General features: G+C 40.5%; 2 protein-coding genes across 3 annotated transcripts in view; both read right to left on the bottom strand.

The window, feature by feature from the left end:
- LOC131832578 (protein FAM170A-like) overlaps positions 1 to 17,213 on the bottom strand; it is a 204,746-nt gene that overhangs the window by 90,708 nt on the left and 96,825 nt on the right. The window contains exons 2-3 of one of the 2 annotated variants that reach the window (XM_059175781.1): positions 4,122 to 4,247; positions 3,124 to 3,251 (exon numbers count right to left, since the gene is read on the bottom strand). In XM_059175781.1, coding sequence (XP_059031764.1) covers positions 3,124 to 3,251; positions 4,122 to 4,182 — 189 coding nt within the window. In that variant the 5' untranslated portion in view covers positions 4,183 to 4,247. Of the gene's footprint in view, positions 1 to 3,101; positions 3,252 to 4,121; positions 4,248 to 17,213 lie in introns of those variants that run through there. The other variant, XM_059175778.1, reaches the window with a different exon arrangement.
- LOC131832581 (HIG1 domain family member 1A, mitochondrial-like) lies at positions 12,521 to 16,740 on the bottom strand. Its single transcript, XM_059175782.1, has one exon. The coding sequence runs from the start codon at positions 13,388 to 13,390 to the stop codon at positions 13,109 to 13,111; it is 282 nt and encodes a 93-aa protein (XP_059031765.1). The 5' UTR covers positions 13,391 to 16,740; the 3' UTR covers positions 12,521 to 13,108.

Below are 17,213 nucleotides of genomic sequence, written 5' to 3' on the forward strand. Positions count from 1 at the left end.
AATACTGCACCTATGAATTCCATTTTTTCCCTCAATAAATATCTTCCCCCAAAATGTAGGCACACAGTTCCTCTCTACCCACTAAATGTGAAAAGTGTTTGTAATGAGTTCCTATTGAGGGTACAGAAACAGGAGACTCATATTCCCAAATCCGAGCAGAGAAAAAGATTGTAACTGGGCCTCATGTGTACCTTTCTCCCTCTGGCTTTGGAGAGATGCTGAGCTGGATACCTATGGGTCTATTCAGACCCCCTCTACCCTCCTCTGCCTGGACTTGAAATGCCCTTCCTTTCTCCTTACCAGAGAATGAGGAATAACAAGTGAAGGATTCACTTTTTGCCTCAGGGCCTGGAGGACTGTCTTTCAAAGAGTGGCCAGGTTGTGGATCCTACGATGGTCCTAAAAAATTGAATAAAAGTCATAAAAACAGTTGGCCCCATTCTGTTCCCCTCTTACACTCTTGTCCCTTATCGACTATCCCCACTCTCCCCATCCCCCATGGAAATACTTATTTTGCCCAAAACAGTGACCTTTAGTATGGGCAAAGAATTGGCCTATTGCACTATCCTGTCTTTCTGTGTCATTCGCTGTGGTTAGGATTTTCAGTACCATTTGCCTTCCTTCACATCTGTTACCCTTTTACCCTCTGCGTTCTGAACTCCTAGAGATTTATAACCTCAAATGAGACAAGCAATGAAGTTTTATTTTTGAAGAACCTATTCCTCACTGTTATGTCAGTGTTTCTGTTGCCACGGCAAATAAACAAGCTCACTGCTTCCTAGATAACTGTTTAATAATACCATCATTTCCTATGGGTGTGTCTGATACGTGTACTGGGCACCTGTTGTATCATGATGGTGTGATGGATGTAAGGTGCTTTGTGTGTGAAAGTTCCTAACACGTTGGTTCAAACAGGGCCAGGGCCTAATGTGTAACAGCTCTGGTGTTTGTGAATCTGAATATGGGGTGAATTTTGTGTGACTGAGAATGGTATGCATGCTTTATGTACATATCCACATGTGTAGATTCCACATCCTGTGACTATGGATTTGTGGGGTGTATAGGTTGTTACAGGATTTAGATGTACCAGAAAATTATTAGGAATACTGTCTTTGAGAGTAGAATTGGTATATTTGTGTAATCTCAGGGGAATAATGAAAGAACATTAGAGGACATAAAAGTCAAAAGTTGTAAGAGAAAGAACATATGAGCTTTGAGACCGTGTAAAGATCTAAAGGAAATGGAGATGTAGAGAAGACTGTGTAAGAAAATATAAGTATATATGTGTATATGTATATTATTTTCACAGATTTAATGATGAAAGGAACTAGACACATACTATACATTGTATGCTTCCGTGAAACTTAAAAAAGGAGTAACTGATCTAGAGTTTCAGAAGTCAGAGCAATCATCACTTTTTATGGCAAGTGGCATAGAGAATTCAGAAGCATGTGGAAGATTGTTAGGAACTGAATGATGAGGATGAGGAGTGCAGAGGGTTTGTAAAGGGATGAATGTCAGAACACAGGCTACCAAAGTACATGGACTGGATGTCTATACTCCACCTCAAGTCCAGCTCTTGAGAATCTGACTGCTTCTGGCCTACTTAAAGCTGTTGGTACTTTCATGCCTTCCTGATAACATAAATGCTTTGGTGGTTCACACTGACATACCCTTCCATGTTTCTCTGCGAACATTCTCATACCCAGACCCTCTCCCAGCATTTCTTCAAGAAAGAGCACTGCTCTCTGCTGATCTTTTTGGGATTCCTCCGGTCCTAGTAAGGACTTTTCCCCAGCAACTGATCGTTTCTGTTGATCACTGAAGAAAACCGAGTTAGAGTCCGTGATCAAAGGACCGAGACTAATGCAAAGTGAAAGTCAAGCAACGCTTTATTTCTGCCAAGCATCAGAAACCAAACAGACCGGTAGGGGCCATCTCTCATGAAAAGGCCGCCCCCAAGGAGGCCTGCTCCGGAAGACTATTACTCCAAGGAATACCCTAACGGCTATTCTAAGGGCCATTCTAACGGCTATCCCAACGGCTATTCTAACTGCTCTCCCAACAGCTATTCTAACTCCTCCTACGACTCCCCCGCCCCAGGCTCACAGACTAACCTTTATAGAGGTGGTTGAGCCCGGCCCACACACAGGTGGTCAATGAGACTGAAACACACCACAGTAAATATATGCGCACCCCACTGACTGGATGTCTCCATCTGGCCTGACTGGTCCCTATATCCAGGGGTTGCAAGTAAGCTCCTCTGGGAGGGGCAGGGTCAATCTAAGTTTACAACCAAAGAGCTCCCTCTGGCTAACCAGGCCCTTACAGACTGGACATGAGTTTTCGCATCAGGCAGCCGAGTATCAACTGATGGGCAGAATTTGTTCAATCATTGGAGAGCTGATAACAAGTATATTAACCATAAACTAAGGATCCCCACATACTCTGGATGGATGGGGAGGTTTTACAAATGGGTAGGCTCTATTTACCCAATTCCTGTGAATTCTGCACCTATGAATTCCATTTCTTCCCTCAATAAATATCTTCCCCCAAAGTGTAGGCACACAGTTCCTCTCTACCCACTAAATGTGAAAAGTGTTTGTAATGAGTTCCTATTGAGGGTACAGAAACAGGAGACTCATATTCCCAAATCAGGGCAGAGAAAAAGATTATAACTGGGCCTCATGTGTACCTTTCTCCCTCTGGCTTTGGAGAGATGCCGTGCTGGATGTCTATAGGTCTATGCAGATCTCCTCAACCCTCATCTGCCTAGACTTGAAATGCCCTTCCTTTCTCCTTACCAGAGAATGAGGAGTAATAGGAATTTTCTGATTCAGAATATTCACTTTGACTCATAGTCTGAAGGACTGTCATCCAAATAGTGGCCAGGTTGTGGATGTTTTTGTAACTTTGATGGTCCTAAAAAATTTAATAAAGTCATAAAAATAGCTGGTCCCATTCTGTTTCCCTCTTATACTCTTGTCCGTAATCTACTTAATGTATCTTGTACCTAATCTACTTAAATAAGAGGGCTTGGGCTGAGCAGCTCAATTGTACCTCCCATCCATGGTTAGACCCCACCTGTGTATTTCCCTTACCATCCTCATTAGCACGAATGACCTCAGATAAGAATGAGAAACAGGAGAAGTACTGTGAGGGAGAGGATTGTTGTTCTGCTACCTCACCACCAGGAGGGACCACGGTATAGGACTTAGGATGGGCTGCATCCTCTTGGGTTGTCTTGAATTCTGGTGAATGGAATAAAAATAAAACAATATATTGAGATGCGGCATCTTCTGGAGTCTGCATCCTTTCAAAAGAGCCACACTGAGTAAACACTCTAAGTTAGACAACATTACCACACATGACACTTGCTCTCACAGAAATTGATTTCCTCAGTAGAAAACTCTAATATTAAGGTGAGTTTACCTTTTGAAACTTCACTTCCTCCAAAAGAGAAGTAAATAATGATCAAAATTGTGTTTATGGTGTATGCCCATAATACTGAGAACCTTGCATGTGGGATTTCTGAAGATGTGTAAAGAACACTGAACATGTAGAAAGAACCATGTCTGTAAAACAGCATGCAGTCACTAAAGTTGGATATTTTCAGCTTGATTTTCCTCATGAGTAACTGTGTAATTAGGGAGGATGGGGTACAAGTTTTATGAAGAATTCTGCATGTGTATCTATCTAATTCTATGTTGGTGTCTATCTATACACACATATGTAGAGTGAAAGGATAGACAGATATAATGATATTATAGATATAGACAAATTTTCAGGGCTTCCTGGGAATCCTGGTGCTGGAGATGCTCAAATTAAGACTTCACAAACTTGCCCCAAACTCCTCTTCTAGAATTGTATTTCTATACTTCTCTTAGAGTTTTAATCTTCCCATACAGATCCTTTAAGAGCGTCATCCAATGAAGACAGGTATCCCGACATGGTACATTTCTGCCTATTAATTAAGAACAGACACCCTGGGCAGTCCTTGAGCAAAGGGGTCATTTATGGCCATAGCTGAGCACTGGCACTTAATTCTTATTTTTGGTTAACATGTTGCCTCACCTCCCTGCCTGATTCCCCCTCAGACCCACCTCTCACCCACCACATACCATGGGGAATGACACTGTCTGCAGACACACAGGAGTATTCTGAGTTTGCATCTGCTGCCATCTGGCCATGGCCTTGGGGCAACCCAGAGGATCCAGGTAAAACATCTTCATCTCTGCTTAAAACTTCTGGAAAAGAGAAGGAAAAGCAGACAGGTGACATTTTTTTTTTTTTTTTTTTTTTTGCCTTCACTAAACTTTAACGAAATAGTATGTACAATAACCCACAGGGCACTTGTCCCCATGAAGATTATAGTCCAGCTTCTGTTCGAAGTTCTAAAATCTAGGTATCTGAAAACATTTTCTGGAATGAAATGTCTGGTTACCTCTGAAAGCCTTATGTTGTTTTCTGCCATGGATCAGAGGCTCAAATTTTTGCCTAGTACATGGTAAGGTGCCTGCACTCTCACTATTCTGTTTATCACAAGAATAAATTCAGAGCATGTCAGTAAAGGTCTTTGGTCTGCCAGCTGTGGTTTATGATATGAAAGTCCTGTTGCTTCCTGGTAGGGTTCGAATTTACAGGACGGAACTGACAGACTTCCACTGCGGCTCCTTGGCCTCCTCCTTCAGGTATCTGGGTCGGACCTTACCCGAGGGCTCTGCTGCACAGCTCTGCGGGACCAGGAGACTCCAGAAGGGTTCCCAAGGCTGACTCCAGGCAACACCTCCCCACTTTGGGCACAGCTCCCCTCTGAGGAGCTATGACTGCCAAATGGCTCAGCTGTCACTTGGCCCACTTGGTGGTGTCACCCTCCTCACATTCCCACACACTATTCTGATTAATTTTTGCATCTATACTCACCGTACACATAAGCCTACCTCTAAACCTTACCAATGAACAGCGAAATTCTCGGTTGTTGGTTATTTCCCTGGTAAAATATGTGTATTTCTAGGATCATCTCGATCTCTGCCATGAATTCAAACATAACACAAAAATCACCGGTTAGTTTTTCTTCCTCCTAATCTACATTTCCAAACTCAACGTTCAGGAAATAGGTCCATTTTTGTTCCTTAGAAAATAACTCAAACATATTAAGTCTCCTCCTGAGTTTAAAAACTTCAGGGAAGCTTATAACTCAATGTTTACTTCACAAAATGCACCTACATTGTCTCTTAGGTCGCTGGAGAGTGTCTCATAGGTCATGTTGGTTTAGGAATGAGACAATTCAGTGGGGGTGCTGTATTTTCTAGGGACTTAGTATGTGTGCCATGTTTGTGAACACAGTCTGATGTGTGTATGTGTCTGTCACGTGTCCTCAACAATTTTATGCAGAGAGTGTAGAGGTGACATGGCCATTGTATGTGAGGTAGCATGAGCGTCGTGGGTGATACTGCAGCATCCTTCTAGAGATGTACAGTAGAATGTCTTCCCTGTATTACAAGGGACCTGTGTGTCACATAGTATAAAGTTTAAGTAGTTGGAGAGTATCTATTTGGTTTGTGAGTGAAGTATGGAGCTGGGTGATTTTGTGATAACTGCTGAGATTGGGAAAGCAATACACACCGACCACGTGAACAATGGTTGCGGCACTTCATGTGCGCTCCTTGACTGAGGAATTACATGGGGGGTCTAGGGGGCTGGAAACGGGAGTTTTATAAAATGTTAAATGACTGTATTGGCTTCGTGCATTGTTAATGTGAAATTACAAAATCCTACAAGAGTGAGATTATTTGTGTGAGTTCAACATTAGAGTGGCTAAGGAAGGACATTAGAGAGAGCAAACTTGAGGAATGCATATGCTGCAAAATGAGATGTAAATGTTCAAGACATGAGGATCTGAGATTATGAGTGTGTCTCAGAGTGCAAGGATATGGGAGTGGAGAAGGAGAAATTCAGGGATGAGTGTAAATGGGTAAATATGAGAGGACACTGGGTTAAGTCCAGCAGTGGGTGTGACGGAATAAAGATTTCTGTGTTTTTATGAGGGTAGGAGGTTACTAGAGGGAGAAACTAAGGACCCTTTCAAATCTCTCCCCTTCTTCACCCCTGAAAGGACATATGCTCAGGAGCTCCTAATCAGAGAAAAAAGGGAAATCTACTGGTTTGTCTTTACATGCCCTAGCTGGTCCCTCCTGGCCCATTTCACAAAAGTTGTCAGAGGTCTGTCCACATTCTGACCAACAGACCTCATCTTCAGAACACAGCCTACCCAATAAGAATCCTTTAAATAGTCTTACCATTTTATTTTTTTAATTGTTTTTTTAAAGATTTCATTTACTTATTTGAGAGAGAGAGACTAAGAGAAAGAGGGAACAGAAGCTGGGGGACTGGGAAAGGGAGAAGCAGGTTTCCTGCTGAACAGGGTGCCCAATGCAGGTACCGATCCCAGGACCCTGGATCATGACCTAAGCCGAAGTCAGACGCTTAATGACTGAGCCACCCAGGTGCCCCAGTGTTACCATTTTAAGTGAATGAACTGAACCATGTGTTTTTCTCCATTTGGTCCTGAAATTACACTAGAGATTTAAAGGCCAAAAAAGGGATAAACAAAAAGGACTAAGAATGACAAAGATAATCACAAAGTGAAATGTGAAATCCACAACAGATATATCGGTAGTACATGACACTCGGAAAGACCGATTCTAAAGTCTCTACAGAAGAATTACAGGGAAAACTATGTTAAAGAATCTCAGAAACACCAGGGAGTATTAGGGAACGGAGCTCTCGAAGCTGGGTTAGAGATCTCTTCCCCTATCCCAGAAGTAAGGAAACAATTGTACCCCTGTCAGGATAAAGCCAGAATTTTCCTCTCTGGAAAGATTTAGCCAGGGAAAGAGGTAGTGGGAAACATATGGTGCCCACTGAGGAGCTGGAACCATACTGAAGGAGAAAATTCTTCCAAGAAAGACAGAAGGACCTAGAAGGAGAGAGAGAGAGAGAGAGAGAGAAAGGAAGGTAGGATAGATGGAAGGAATAATGGAAGGAAAGGGAAGGTGAAAAGAAGGGAAGGAAGGAAGGAAGGAAGGAAGGAAGGAAGGAAGGAAGGAAGGAAGAGAGATTGATTATTCCTCTCAAGGGGTGAGATGTTCTATCCTCCCTCTATCTGACCTAAGAACAATGGCAGCCTCTTAGGTACTAGGTACCTTACCAGCCCCAGAGAAAAACTCAAAACACTAACAGTTGGATATCTGACAATAAAAAAAGTTCTAGCCCTAATATTTTACAATGAAGCCTTGTAATCCATAAGTAACAACATGCACCATAACTTCCAATCAGCTATTTTAGGGCCCCCTATATTGTTCTGAGGGAAAAAACAAAAAAAGGAAGTTGAAGATTAGTGAAGAGCAATGAACAGAACAAAAGCATCAAAATGGCTTCTAAGCTTCGGAAAGAATAAGGAAAATATGACATCCATAAAATTGAGTGGTATAGAAAGGTATAAGAAACAAAAGATTGGGTTATGGAAAAGAACACGTTCAAGTGAAAAATCTGATGGTGAAAAAGTACCATTTAAATGAAATATATGGAAAATAAATATGAGAAGACCCGGAATTCTTCTATCTTTTTTGTTCGCTTAACATTATTTAAGAAACTCTTATGCTGTATCTGGTGTAGGAGATAAAGTAGTAGAAAGGCAAAGTTTCTTGAAGGGTTTCTTTCTAGTGGGAAAGACATAATCAACGTAAAGAAGTCAATAGTGCAGAGGCAGTGTTAATAACTAAGGAGAAAAAACAGGAAGGAGATTATGAGATTTTGGAAGAAGACTAAAGTTGTAGAGTGCGTAGAAGGCTTCACCATGACTTTTGAGAAAAAGACCAGAAGCAAGTAAGTGAGACAGCAAGGGGTGTTGACATGTGAGAGGAAAACATTCCAGCGAAAGAGAACAGCCAAGTCTCTCAAGAGCATGCCTGGTAGGTGCCAAGAACACCAAGGAGCAGCATCCTGGAACTGAGAGAAAATCAGGGGAAGGGAGGAGGAAACTATGTCAATGGAGATCAAGGAAAGCAAGACTGGGTAAGATCTTATAAATCAAGATAAAGTGGGCTTGGAGCAGAGAGATGATCCAAGACTGCCAGAAGTTAGACATAAAAAGACACATATCTCGGGGAATTGAAAACAGTATTGGGCAACACATAAAAGAAACAGTCATTGTGCAAACTTATATTCAAAAGCAACCAAAAAGAAACGCAATTAAACAACAAAAGGAATACAGACAGAAGAAGCAGTCCTACATGGTAGCAAGGAAAGACCTTTACTTCAACTTCTTGCTTGAACACAACAACTCACTGTTACTTGTCAAATAACTCCTTCTGAAATAGACCTGAAAACCAGATAAAAAGCGCTTCCACAACAAGGGATAAAAGGGCCACATTAAGATAGGAAGGAGAGGAAGAGATGCAGTCTCACCAAAAGTGCCACTCCCAGGGCTGTAGGGATCTCAGGAATATGAACAGAGCTTTTCCCTGAGGAGTAAGAGGTTTGTGTCCCACATAAGGCATGCCAAACCTTGCAACCTGAACCAGAGAGATGCAAACCCAAAAATACCTGACTTTTGAAACCAACTGTCTCACATCTCAAAGACAGAAAGGGCTGCAAGGCGCTGAGATTCTGATTTCCAAGGGCTCCAGCATCCAGACCCCACTGCAAAACCAGCTCTTTGAAAAGTGCCTTCGACTATTCATTTGTTAATCTCTGCCTGAGAGATAGGGCCTCTTGGGATTCTGTCCAGAACACAGGCACTGGCAAGCACCATTTCTGCACTCCCTTCCACCTGGCTAGTGCCAGAAGATTCGCACAGTCACAGCTGTTGCCCCACTAAAGCTGGCAGGCATGCCCCACCCCAGAGCTCTACCACTCCCTCACCAAAACCAGTGGATGTGTCTTAACCCTGTGCTCTCCTCCAACCTCACTAAAGCTAAAATGAGTGGACCTTTCTGGGTCTTGCACTCAACCTGCCTTGCAAAAGCTGGCAGACCCACATGGTGCACAAAGGACACCCTGGCTCTGGTGGCCAAGGGGTGCTTGCCTCTCTGGGCCTCACAGGCCTAAAACAACTGAGCAGACAGTTATTGGCAGGCTATCACCACCAGGCACTGCAAAGACAGTAGACCGAAATGTATCCCGAGCCTTCCTATGAAAAAAATCTGTTTACCTGTCTTAGAGGTTCAGCCTAAAGGGCAGGCTTTCAGTTTGGCACATATGAAGAGGCTACAGAGGTGCTCTCAGGGAATGTAAGCCACAGAAAGCCATCATTCCACTTTGCGAAGGACTGGCTACAGCATGGCAGTACCTCTCAGAAAAGAGTTTACACACTCATCAGCTCATCGGGAGACCCAAGTTTTGTGAATGTCAAACACCTCCTGATCTCCTGGACAGGAGTTCAGCAGGATTTACCACTGTGTTTCCAGGGGATTGCACATATTTTCATGCTTTAAAAGCCGCTAAGGGTATGGCTTCCAATCAGCCTGAAATGGGGTGCTAATTGAGATTCCTTCCATTGGAACAATGACAAGTCTTGGCAAACCTTCAACAATTGGGACCACATGGCTTCACTGGTGATATCTACTAAAATTGAAAATTCAAAGAAGATTCAATATTGATCCTTCCCAAACTCTTCAAAACAAACAAACAAAACCAAAAAAGAAAACAAAGAAACAAACAAAAAAATGAAGAACTTCCTCTTCCTTGAAGAGGAAGGAATGCTGCCAAACTCATTCTACAAGACTACCAATACTATTAGCAAAACTGGACAAAGACACTAAAAAACAAATGAACAAAAACATTGGGGAGGGTATGTGATTTGGTGAGTGCTGTGAAGTGTGTAAACCTGGTGATTCACAGACCTGGGGATAAAAATATATGTATATAAAAAATATATGTTTATAAAAAAAAAAAAAAAAAAAAAAAAAAAACCAAATGAACATACAAACAAACAAAAAGCTATGGGCCAATATTCCTGATGAATATAGATTCAAAAGTCCTCAACAAAACACTGGGAAACCAACAATATATTTAAAGGATCATATACCATGATCAAGGGGTTATTTATCCCAGGCATGGAAGGACGACTCAACAGCTCCAAGTCAGTCAACCTGATATAGGACATTAACAAAATAAGAGAAATGGTGAAGACAGTCTCCACAGATGCAGAAAAAGTATGTCACAAAGTCCAACACCCATTTAAGATAAAAACCCTCAACAGGGCAGGTACAGAGAGAAGGCATCTCAGCATAATAAAGGCTATGTATGACAAGCCCACAGTAGACATACTCAATGACGAAATGCTAAAAGCTTTTTCTCTAAGATCCAGAACCAGAAAGAGATGCTCACTCTTGCCACTTCTGTTCAGCAGTATTGGAAATCCTAGCCAGGGAAATTATGCAAGAAAAATAAATAAAAGGCATCCAAATAGGAAAGGAAGAAATCAAATTGTCACTATTTGCAGAAGACATGATTTCATTGATAGAAAACCCTATAGACTCTAACAAAAATCTGTTCTGATAAATAAAATCAGTAAAGGTGTAAAGTTACAAAATCTATTCACAAAAACGAATTGCATTACTATATACTAATAATGAGCTATTAGAGAGACAAATTAAGAAAACAATCTCATTTACAAATGCATCAAAAAGAATGAAATGTCAAGGAATAAATTTGTCCAAGGAGGTGAAAGACCTGTACTCTGAAAACTCCAAGATACTGATGAAACAGACAGAAGATGACACAAACAAATGGAAAGATAAGCTGTGCTCATGGATTAGAAGGATTAATATTGTTAAAATGGCCATACTACCCAGAGAAAATTTACAGACTCAGTTCAATCTCTATCAAAATTCCAATGATAATTTTCACAGAAATAGAACAATCTTAAAATTTGCGTTGAACCACAAAAGACCCTGAAAAATCTTGAAGGGAAAAAAAAAAAAAAGAACAAAGCTAGAGCCACTGTGGTCCCTGATTTCAAATTATATTACAAATCTATAGTAATTAAAACAGTATGGTATTATCATAAAAACATACAAAGATTAATAGAACAGAAAGATGAGCCCAGAAATGTATGATCAATAAATTTAAAACAAAGGAGCCAAGAATATACAAGGGGGGAAGTGCCATCTCTTCAGTAAATATAATGCAGGGAAAATGGATAGTCACTTGCAAAAGAATAAAACTATCATTAACATCTTATGCCATACATAAAAATTAACTGGAAATGGGTTAAAATTTTGAAGGTAACCATAAAACTCTTAGAGGAAAACAGTTAATGTACTATAACCAATATAGTCAGGATTCAAAGTAAATCATTTACAACTAAAAAATTGAAGGTGTACTAATATATTTAACAATTTCAAGGAAGTAATTATAGAAATATAATATTACTATTTTCTATCAGGTGGTAGAGAAAAGGAGAATAGAAGGAAAGAAGAAACTCGCTCATTTTAACATTTCTCATTGTATAGAAATATTACAAATTTTGTGTGAAAAGATAGATCACTTTCACCAAAAGTGAAAAAAGAGAGATTTAATATTACCTTCCACACCTAAAACATCATGAATCATAAACTGAACATTGCGGGCAGGGGGGCGGCGGGCAGGAAATAGACTACTGTGTCCTATCAAGTCTAACAAAACAACAGAGGAGGGCTTCCCAACCAATATTTCAGAGCACACTACTGTGGTGCTACTGGTTATAACAACACTAAGATATCAACCTCATCGGCCTTGTGGATTCAGGAAGGGGCTGGACTAGCCAGATTCCCCAAGGGGGATCCCAACCAACAGAAACTAGTCTCTTCTGTTTATTCTAGTATGTAGTAAAATATAATCATTTTCAATATAATACAGGGTGAAGAAGGGCACTTAACACTACAGCACTGCATGCATATACAGAATTCTTACACTGTTCTTCATTTTGTCTAAGGGTTTTATTTATTTATTCATGAGAGACAGAGAGAGAGAGAGAGAGACAGAGGCAGAGGAAAAAGCAGGTTCCCAGAACAGCAGGGAGCCTGATGAGGGACATGAGCTGAAGGCAGATGCCTAACCGGCTGAGCCACCCATGGGCCCTCCACTGTCCTTTAGTTACACACTCATCTATTATTTTGTTGTCTGGTAATTTAGTTTAAGAAAACCATAGAAAAGTCCTGGAGAGAATGAAAATGAAACTCACCTAGGTAAAAGGAAATTTGGGGAGGAAAAAAATTTGGTTATTTAGGTAGAAATGGTCTTTTTTTTTTTTTTTAATTTGTTAATATTTATGATTCTTACAGAGAAAATAAGCTTCATACATTTAAAAAAGTTTTTCACTTAACCTTTGCTTTAGTACTTAAAATACACATTTCAACATTTAAAAATTATTCTAATACAAGAGCACCATTAATATAACTCTACAATTACAAAAGAAGCTAAACTGGGAACCAGTTAAGTTATTCTCATGTTTACAAGTATGATTCTGAAATAAATATTACTTCTATAAACAGCTCTTTATGGCTTTTTAGGTGTGGCTTAAATAAATGTATTTTAGGTTGTGGGGAAGCTTACTATATTCCATGCACTGTTCTGAAAGGATTAAGAGCGAACCAATCCTAAAAACTGAAGTACCCAATCAATCTGCAAAATAGGCAGAAAAAAGTTAAATGGGATTCCTACATAACATCAAAAGCATTTTTTTTTTTCAAAAGCATGTTTTGATACTAGAATTAAATCAGCAACTAGGAGTACTTCAGGACTGGCACAATGTCCTCTTTATAACTGATTTTATCATAAGAGTTTAAGGAGGAGCATATTTTCCACTGTCCAGTCCATTTAAAAGTGACATGTTTCTTCTTTTGTGCTAATGTGACTCCCCTGAATGACCTAGCTAGTTCATTGGTCACTAGTAATTTGGTAACCAGTCAAATCAAGCCTGTAAGAAAGGAAGCCAATTCTTAAACTACCATATTATCTGACCCATTCAAATAATTTATTTTCAACATAAACATATAAACTCAATATGAGATGCCTAAGTAAAGCAAATACCACCAACAAAACTGAGACAGCTTCTCTTCCTCTAAGGTTTAGGCTTTGCCCAGAATTCCTTATACATGGAATACCCCATATCAAGAGTCATTGCTCCCACAACAAAGTGTTGGGCTGCCACACGCATGTGGATCAAGTGAACAGACATTTTAGTATTTCCCCTGCTCTTCAATTTATATAATCCATATGCAACAATTGCTGTAAACCTGGCCATTGCAATGGGAACAAACGGTGCCTCTCTAGCTTTTCGGATAAGTTTAGATCCCTGATCTTCATCATATGAAGAAAGAGAAACATCTGTGCCAGTTGGCATAGTGGCTGAAGAATCCTCCTACAGGGACAGGACTCAGTCTCCAACTGGTTTCTCAGAAATGGTCTTAATTATACATTTTTTTCAGACCTGCTAAATTGCAAATAAGTTGACTATGATATATTATGCAGTTATGCATGAGAAGTGATGGTAAAATAAAAAAAAAGAGATAAATAAACTCACTGTTTCTGAGGTTTGTTCATTAGATAAAAGCTAATACTTAAATTTAGTTCATGTTGCCACCTGTGAAAGCTGGTATACAAATGGACTACTGGGGGAAAAAAAAGAGTAACACTAGATATTCAACAAGATAGTCAAATTCAGGATGTTTCTTCTTCAAGGGTAGTAGATTTAGCATTCTATGTAGAAGATTTACTTCCAGGACAATTAGACTCCATATCCTCTCTCTAAATGACCCAAATGGTGTCATTACCACTGCCATATCCCCAAAAGTCACCATCAATTCATGAGTCTCTAACTGCAGAGAAGAATGCATTCCAAAGTCCAAGGAAGGATTTTTTTCAAAGTCTAAATGATACAAATGGGAGGACCTGATAGCATAAGCTGTATTTAATGGGAATCTCTGATATCTCAAGCCATTGGCCAGCCACAATCTCTCTAAAAACAAAAACAAACACCAACAATGACAGGATCAGTAAAAAGCTAGAACTTATTAAACAAGCTCAAGTTCCATGGCTCCAAGAGGTGCCAAGGTAGTTAAGTGCTGTTCATCGGCCCTCTCCTGTATCCTGTTCTACATTTCTTTTTCCCTGCCTCATTACTTTTACTAACCTAGGTTGTTTACCCAGTGGAATGGCCTAGATTTAATCTCTGAGAAGTATGAGCCCCTAGTTATCTTGGATTGCTGCAATTGCACATTTACTGTTTTCCCTGATTGTGGACATACCAAAAGGTATCCTAGCAATGTCCAGCCTCCAGACACACTTGATCCTTTCTGTGGTATCTAGTAACAGTCTTAGGTCCCTAGATCTTCATGCTTATCAGGGCTGATTACATCCAAAAGTGCAATAACTTCTTTCTCTGCTGCTCTGTAAGAAAGACTAGATTTTTCTTTTTTTTTTTTTTTTTTTTTTTTAACTCTTAGAGACATAACACTATTCAATAGCCACCAGATCAATGCTGTATCTTCTACCAAATATACTTTCAGGCTCCCACCCAAAACAATCATCCCTCTGTTTAGTAACTTGGCTGAGAGCCAATGTTTTCTGAGGCAGCAGCTTCCAGGTGATGTGATAGGATTACATGCCTGTCCTACCTGCTTATCGTAAAACTGGCCCTGGGGTCTAAGGCAGTGATATGAATAGATCACATGTAAGTAGACACATAGATGCTTTACTCTGATCTCCCTTCCAGGAGGAACTCATGGCCCACTCTAGGAGGTACATTCAACAGACAGTGCCATGTATCAGTTCTCAGCATCTGCTGAGAGTGGTCAGTATTTAGCAACTTAATGAGGAAGGGGTGTAAATCCCCAGGCATTTCTACTTGGCGCAGGACCACTCTGACAAATAATATTTGCTCCAAAGCTCCCCACTAGTAGGCAATGGCTGTAAAATAAGTTTCACAGTTCAACTTCTCTCTATACCCTGCTTTTATTTTCCTCTTTTGATAGGTTTTAGTCACTAATTAACACCTTATATTCCTCCAGAAAATCCAATCAAGGATGATTTGTGCCGAGGAAGTAGAAAAAGGCAAGATGGCAATTTCTCATCTTGCACGCTAGTCCATATACACAAGGAGTCCATAGAAACCAAGTAGCAGCCACAGTTTAGAGTTCAATGGGACTTTCTATGTGCTTCCTAGAAAAAGACTGACCCTTTGGGGAACTAGGATCTCTAATCAGGCACAGTATAGAATTTCAGAAACAAGAAACAAAATGTCCCCCAGTGGGTCATCAGGAGTGATGCTAACTTTACCTCTTCCACCCCCTCTACTCTTCCCACTAGGGACAAAGTATAGCATTAAAGGTTTTGCTACAACTAATACACTGCATAGCAGAGGTATTTACAGAGGTTCTGTAAACGTGCAGAGTACGCTCATAACTTGGCATTTTAATTGCACCTTTGGTTGGGTATTCCAATATTCTAGCATTTGTGCATCTCCTGAGCGATTGAGTATGTGGTAAAAAGGGGAGGGATCACAAAGTCCTACATGCAATTCCATACTTCCATTGAGAGAAAAGGAACTCCTGGTCTGTTTTGATATGTGATATCCCATGGTGGTAAACCAAACACGAAACACTCTGTTTGAAAAATGGTACTAACTGGAGCCTTGAGAGGATAAAAATCCATTGCACATTCAGGATATGTCTCTTCTTACTAAACTAAATATATGACCTTTCTAGAACAGAAAGGATTCAATACATCAACTTGCCGCCCAATGAACAACAGGAATTCTTGAGGAAGAGTGCCATCTGGTGACAGCAATAACTAAAAGAGCCTTGGTAAAAAGGAGTTCATGCTGTTGGGCCTATTCATAGCCTTCTCTGCCATCATGACCACTACAGAGAGTTCTGGGTTAGAAAACTTGCTCTCCTCTGGGAACTGGATTAGTGTTGGGGACTTTTGATGGAAAAGCTAGCACACAACCCTTAAGATGTCCATCTTACCCTCTTCTGCTGGCACAAACTGAACAGTACCCCTATTGGCTACCCACTTATTCTTCTCCTAGAGGTGACATACTCTGTTAACCACCTCCATAGCACTCTGTAGCCAACCTCCCCTGGCTGCTGCTCCTCCCCTATGGCCCTTCATGATGATTCCATCCACCAGCTTATGGAGGTTAAGTGATCCTAGGCATCCTCTTTCCCACCCCTGCCCCAGGATATACCATCATTCTTATTGTGCTTTTGAGCCTGTCTTTACCCTCTTGGCCTTTCATAAATATCATCATCTGACAGATTTCCACCTCATTCCATCCACCAAGTGTCACCACAATGCTGCCAATTCTACTTCACCTAGGATGAGCCATTGGTTTTCCCAAAGGTCTTTACCAGGTGTTTAGTCTGATATCCCAGGAGAGTTGTCCCAAATAAATTAAACTGTGGTGGGTCCTGACAATTCATGATGGCTATGTTTTGCAATTCTTAAAGGGTATAGTTATTTTTCTTTTCCTTGTTAGACCCAGAACACCCCTGGATGTCTTGGGTTATAATTTAAGCCCAGCGTAAAATCTAGTGAGCAGAAAGGGCAACAGAAACTAATCCTGAGTGCCATACATGAGTTACAGAAGAGAAGCATTTGCACCATCTTACAAAATGGGAAAAATCTCTCTCTTAACAGGGAATAATACACTATGTCTATGGAGTCATAGAGGAATATGAGAATTCTTGATTAGGGGGGACATCAATCACTCCCATTTTTATATATCTAGGTCCCATGTTTTCCCAGCTAGGGTCCTTACCTTAGCAAGCAGATCCTGTCTTTGTTGAATTTGACCTCTTGTGGAAAGTGTCTTCTCCTATAATTAGGACCTGATCTGATTCTCAGCAATATTCTCTCCCAATGCAGGAGAGATGAGCTTCTTTATATGCTACCAAGGAAGAGTTCCAACTTTCTCACTCCACTCATAAACAGCAATTAATTAATCTCAGTTTTTCCAGAAAACAACAACTTTTCTAAAGCTTCAATGAAAGTGGATGTGTATGCTCACCACAAGCGGCTCCTACCACACCAGGATATCCGACTGTGGTAAATACCTCTTGACTGGTCAAATGTTTTAGGGTTTCATGTATTTCCCTATCAGGACCTCCACTGTTAATACAGGATGCATTCAAGGACATGCATCCCATCTCCTACTAAGAGCT

Source organism: Mustela lutreola, chromosome 5, assembly GCF_030435805.1.
Source record: "Mustela lutreola isolate mMusLut2 chromosome 5, mMusLut2.pri, whole genome shotgun sequence".
In the NCBI taxonomy this organism is placed as follows: Eukaryota; Metazoa; Chordata; class Mammalia; order Carnivora; family Mustelidae; genus Mustela; species Mustela lutreola.